Consider the following 6,261-nt stretch of genomic DNA (forward strand, 5'->3'; position numbering starts at 1 on the left):
TACCCCTTATTTGCAGTATACTTATATGACACAACATCATCAAATATCTTATTAACTCTAATGTGCTTAAATTAACTTTAATAGGAAATAATTGAGCTATTATTTGGGTAACACAAGATTTATATTTTAATGCAGATGTAGATTTGACACTAAGTCTATTCCATTTTATTAAATATGTACTTTAACATACATACTTTACATATCCCCACAGGAAATCATTTAACGGTGTGACATCACACTACCTTGTTGGCTAATCAACCGCTCCAAAACTGCTCACTGAATTGTTCTCGCAATAAATCCATTGATTAATGCGATGTGTGGGAAGAGGCGCCTACTTGTTGAAACCAAATGACGCCGAAATCAGGAGATTCAATGCCGCGATCACGGTCGTCATTGACGGTTATGTTCCCACCGGTATCATTTATGAAGAAATATGGACCGTTAATTCCAAAGGCCCACAAACCACACCAAACAGTTCTTTTATCTGGATGACATGACAGCTCTTAGCAAAAAAAAAAAGGCTATTGAAAAAACCTTTACTTGAATCACGCGATATGCGTATATATTTTTTTATATGTTCTTTCATAGTAAAATTATAAATTGTTAGTTTGTTAATAGCATTTTTTTATACCATCGCAACATGTTGCATATAATATAATAGTTTTGTTCACATAACGATTGCTTGTGTCACCCAGAAATAAAATAGTTATGTGCTGTACACATAGAAGACGACAAGCGACGAGCGACATCTGTCAAATATTACAAAATATTAAAATACACGCGTTCTTATGAGCACAGATTTTTTGACAACAGCACGACTACGCGACAACAGGCTTGTAGTTGTCGTTGTCGCCAAATTAGAAATGTTTCTAATTTTGCCGACGACAATGGCCGCTGTAGAGCTGCCACTAACATGTGAAATGTAAAATTATTCAAAGTTCTCACAAGTATGACGTTATTTTGCCAGCAGAAACGTAAAATAGCTTTGATATATCATTTATAATAACAATCGATTATTTAAAACAAATAAATCGCCATGTTTTGCGTAAATAATTTCACTTTAAACTAAATATGTAAATTTTATTGAAGTGAAAGATGTTAGTACGGCAACAATGAAAATGCTGTTTGATATGTCGCTGCCGTCTTCAAAATGTTCAAGACGCTGGCTTCGAAGCGACATTTGTGGTCAGCCATAGCTACGTCGTGTCGTGTCGTCGTCTTTGTGTTCAGCACTTTAGACATTGGGTTATATATATCAAAATGATAAGGATGACGAGTAGAGTTGAAATCCGGATGTCTGTCCGTCCGTCTGTCCGTGCAAGCGATAACTTGAGCAAAATTTTAGTTTTCTTAATGAAATTCGGTACACAAATTCCTTGACACCCTGAGAAAAATAGTATTGGAAATGGGCGAAGTCGGATATCTGCCACGCCCACAAAATGGCGACAACCGAAAACACATAAAGTGTCATAACTAAGTCATAAATTAAGTTATAAAAGAAATATTTGGAACAGAAGGTCATATTAGAGATGGGCATATTTAATGTACAGTACAGTGTCCCTCTGTACCTAAAATTGGGTCATAGCTTCCTCTAGCTCTCATATACCTAATTAAAATATAATGGGCTCTATACAGCGTATATCGGCTAATATGTGAGATATCTTAGCAAAATTAATTAAGCGTATAGTCTTGGACTTAATAGCTGTATTCGATTGGTTACTTCTCTGCTCGCTATCTTATTCAAAATTCTATCGTTCAGCTTTTAGAAGGAGCTTTATATCGGTTAATATGTGAGATATCTTAGCAAAATTAATTAATCGTATAGTCTTGGACTTAATAGCTGTATTCGATTGGTTACTTCTCTGCTCGCTATCTTATTAAAAATTCTATCGTTCAGCTTCGTTAGTGCTACCAAATTTTGTTGTCCACTTTTAGACTATTCACAATGGTAAAAACGACACCATAATACTGCCAGTTCGTTTGAATTACTGGATAGTGTATTCTATTGGCTTCTGTAAAACGGTTACCCAATCGATGACAGGTATTATTTCTTTTCTATTTAAATTAAGTGAGGCGAGAGTATTTAAGTAATAATTTATTTTATATAAATATTTATTTCAATGAGAATATTTTACAACCTTTAAACATATACTAATGTAGTGAAATATTAATACTAATTCAGAATTTATAACATAATCTCGATTTTCAGGCATAAATATTTAATTTCCACAAATTTTAATTGACTGTTGAAGCGAATCCTCACTTAAGCTTATGCTTAACTTTGCAGATAACTTCCGATAACGCTTGAGGATGTATTCCTGCCTCCAACAACTTTATACAAATTTCCAGTGTACGTGAATTGAGTCCAGTATTAAGCATTTCTGCTATGTTATACAAATTATGCTTTATCTCTTTCGATTCTTTAAACTTTAAGTAACTGCAACCGGTGTTCTCCTCTTTTTGGGAAACATTTTCGTCGCAATATTTTTCAGACCCTCCTTTCATGTCTATAGTTCCAACCAGTGTTAAATATTTGAAAACCTTTGGTTTGTTTACAGGTTTTCTCCAGAAGCAAAAATTTATATTTGGACACATATGTCAAATTATATATTGCCAAAGTAGACACGTTATTGCTCAACGGCTTCAATATATTACAGAGGTTATATAATCGCCGGTCTCCGCACGATCTATCTATCATTTTAAACTTGGGTACTTTAATAGCTAATTTTTCATTGCGGCAAACAAGTAGTGGAATGCACTCATGCGTTGTCGGCAGTTTAATTTGTAATTAGTACAATTATATTCTTTATTACTTGGATTTAGTACATTATCCGAACGAATAGGCAGTACTTATAGTGCAATCCTGCTCTAAAATGTCCTCTTAAGCATGCACCATAATAATGCACTGTTTTTTTAAATAGACACAATAAATATTTTGTACACCATTAGTTTCGGACTACGTTCATGTGTTACTTTTTATTTAATTAATTAAAATGTATTTCAACCCAAAGATATACTAGTACAGTATACTCTCGAAAAGTAAATTCTCAGAAAGTAAATAATCGCGTTATTTAAGTTAATCACCTTTAAGATTACACATGCACCTCGAAAAAGTAAATTTTTTAATTTACTTTTCAGAGAGTGTGATACAAAATTCGAAACGAAGCAAGCAGCGTTTTTTATGATGTTGGAAAAACACTTACTCTCTTGATTATTCGCGTCTTTTTAGTAAATAAACTCTCCTACTTGATCCACTGGTTTAAAAATGAAAACGATGCAAATCAGGTGTCAGACTTTTTGAATTGTCGTACAAAAATGGTCACAAAATATTTTGCAAAAGAAAAAAAATCAAAAGAATATTCAAGATTTTTTCTCTTCATAGTAAATACATATGTATGTATGTGAATGTAAATATGTTTTTCATGAAAATCCATATGTTTTATTGAAGCAAATAAATGAATGAATTTTTTAAGTTTAAAAATGCATTTAATATTATAAAAACAGATAATTTATGTATATATTTGGAAAAGTAAATTATTCGAAAAAGTAAATTACACAAAATACCAATCGATTTACTTTTCGAGAGTATACTGTGTTGTTGTTTTTGTCAATAATTAGTCCTTTGAGGTGTAGACTAACACAGTCCGGAAATATTAATAACGCAATAAAATTATCGAGGCACCATTTATAGCATGTCGAGACGTTTTTTACAGTTTACATTTTTTATTGTTTTGATCAGAAATATAGTTTTGATGTTCACTTTAGTTAAACGTTTGTGAAATCAACAACACTAGATAAGTGAATTATATTTTCAACTGTAATTTAAGATTTCTACAGTTACGTCTCAAAATGGCAGAAGATCTTCAGAATTATAAACTACAGTTGCAACAGGTAAGATGTTGCAATGTTTTCTATTCTGAGGCGACTGCATATTTAAGAAAAATTAATTAATTGGTTGTTTTTTTCAAGGTTGAAGCAGGACTGCTTACAGATCCTGAAAATCTGGAATTATTAAAATTGAAAGAGGGTCTTGTGGAAGTAATTGAATTGACCAATGATCTTATTAAAACTCAATGTGAGGAACAGAAAAAGTCTTCATATGTGGAACCTATATCTGGAGTTAATATATCGGAATATTACGATGAAATTGAAGCTGCTTTAATAGAAGCAGAAAAATTAGTTACTGCTCCACAAAACTGGAAAGTGGGCGATAAATGTAGAGCTAAGTGGATAGAAGATGGTAAATACTACGATGCAATTATTGAAGACATCAGCACCGAAGGAGAAGTTAGTGTTGTGTTTGATACTTATCAAAACCGGACAACTACAACAATCAACGAATTAAGGGATTGCACAACTAGAAATGAAGTTTTTCCTTCATCAAGGTGAGTTAATTTATATTTAGGTTTAGCATATCTATATATTTTGCAAATAATTAACACTGTACAACACTCGGATGGGTATTGGACCAAACGAGTTTTACCGGAATATTGAGATCTAAGTGAAAAAGTGCATTTTCCTATTTTGGGAGTTCGTCTCCAAAATCTCCGGAATATTTAGTTTCAAAGTTCGAAAATAGTCTTTTTTTAAATAATACAATTATCAATTACAATCACTAAAGTATCCAAAATATGGATAAAATCAATTTTAATAGAAATAGTGGTTTGCACAATTTCGCTCCAATGTTTTTTTTTTAGTTCGCATTTCATTCCTCTTTGCAAAAAAGTGTTAGTATGCGTAAAATGGCATACCTACATATGTACGTACATATATAATGTAATGTACATTATTATTGTATATTAAAAATAATATTTTTATAATATGTATATATGCATAATCAAATTACATGTATATTTTCAGACGACATCACCCCAACCAAAAGGAATATTTGAAGAAACGAAAACAAAAAAAATTACAAAGGTTCAAAGAATTGGAGGAAGAGCGAGAGTGTGACAAAAAGAAATGGCTTAATTTCACAACTAAGAATCTGAAGAAACCGGGAATGAAAATAAAGAGTATATTTGCGTCTCCTGATACGGTTTCAGGGCGCGTCGGCATTGGAACATGTGGCGTTTCCGGAAAAGGAATGACCGAATACACGGTTGGTGAGAAGTATCGTAAAGGTTTCTAAATTTTCATTGTTGATGTCATGACAATAAAAAAAACATAAGTTTGACCATATATTTTAATGGGTTTGTATGATATATAATTGTTTAAGTATAAATAATACCAGCAAGAAAATTGAGGTTTTTGGTTTTTTGTTGTAGCGATTATAGGTGTAAAGTCATCTGACGTTTGGTCCAAAATTAGGAGCTTCTGCGAGGCTGCAAGTAAAATGTCTAAGAAAAGTGGTAGATGAATAAAATAATATACTTAGCACACAACAATATTCATATCGTGTATTAATACGGTTAAAGGTAATTTTAAAACATCGTAGTTTTACTTTATATTTAAAAATGAATTTACACCACTTGTACATCTATACTAGACTGAATGTAGTTGCCAAAAGTCAAACGTAGACCAAAAAATACATTACGAGTGGCTATCTTCGAATACGACAAGAAACTCAGTTACAACGTTTATTGTTATCAATTTGATTAAACCAATATTTTCAATTTCAATAATTGTGAAGTTGATAGTAAATACGTTTCCTAGCCTTTACACATTTCCAATAATATTCAACTTGAGTGATTACTGGATAAATGAGCCACAACAAAGCAAAGCATTTTTAAAACAGATACCCATACCAGAAAAAGTATTTCGGCATTACATCTCTGCTTTGGCAAAATATGCATTGTTGTTATTTTAACGATCATCCAGTCCTTCTGAAACGGAAAGTATAAATATAGTTGTCGTCAATGTCATCCAATAGCCTTGACAGACGGCAGCGTTAATTCCGTTTGATTTTGAGTCGTTTTTACCATTGTGAATAGTATAAATGTGGAAAACAAAATTTGGTAGGACTAACGCAAGTGGTGATAGAATTTTTAATGGGGTATCCGGATACTCTCTTGTACGAATTCAAGAGGATAACGTTGTTGTTGCTTTTACATGTACAATTATTGACAAGCGAGCAGGCAAGTGACCAAACGAATACAGCTAATAATAAATATTTGGAAATAGCCACGATTGAATTAAGTAAAGTTCAGTTGTTAACTCATCCTTATTTTAAGTATAAATTTTTAATTAAAAGCAGCCGAGAGAGCTCGTTCAATAATCTAACCGTTTATATGGCATACTGTCAAATGTGTTGTATTTGTT

General features: G+C 32.2%; 1 protein-coding gene across 1 annotated transcript; it reads left to right on the forward strand.

Annotated features, from left to right (window-relative positions):
* The first annotated feature begins 3,705 nt into the window (after positions 1-3,705).
* Positions 3,706-5,181, forward strand: LOC105219603 (survival of motor neuron-related-splicing factor 30). The gene is made up of 3 exons (XM_011195866.2): positions 3,706-3,891; positions 3,970-4,385; positions 4,861-5,181. The coding sequence occupies exons 1-3, from the start codon at positions 3,850-3,852 to the stop codon at positions 5,129-5,131; spliced, it is 729 nt and encodes a 242-aa protein (XP_011194168.1). The 5' UTR covers positions 3,706-3,849; the 3' UTR covers positions 5,132-5,181.
* The last annotated feature ends 1,080 nt before the right edge of the window (positions 5,182-6,261 follow it).

Source organism: Zeugodacus cucurbitae, chromosome 2, assembly GCF_028554725.1.
Source record: "Zeugodacus cucurbitae isolate PBARC_wt_2022May chromosome 2, idZeuCucr1.2, whole genome shotgun sequence".
Lineage (NCBI taxonomy): Eukaryota > Metazoa > Arthropoda > Insecta > Diptera > Tephritidae > Zeugodacus > Zeugodacus cucurbitae.

What these genes read in the sequence shown, in the direction of transcription:
- LOC105219603 (XM_011195866.2), top strand. Translation starts at nt 3,850, where the DNA reads ATGGCAGAAGATCTTCAGAATTATAAACTACAGTTGCAACAG. An exon ending in ATAAACTACAGTTGCAACAG is followed by an intron (nt 3,892 to 3,969) that starts GTAAGATGTTGC and finishes GTTTTTTTCAAG; the next exon opens with GTTGAAGCAGGACTGCTTAC. An exon ending in GAAGTTTTTCCTTCATCAAG is followed by an intron (nt 4,386 to 4,860) that starts GTGAGTTAATTT and finishes GTATATTTTCAG; the next exon opens with ACGACATCACCCCAACCAAA.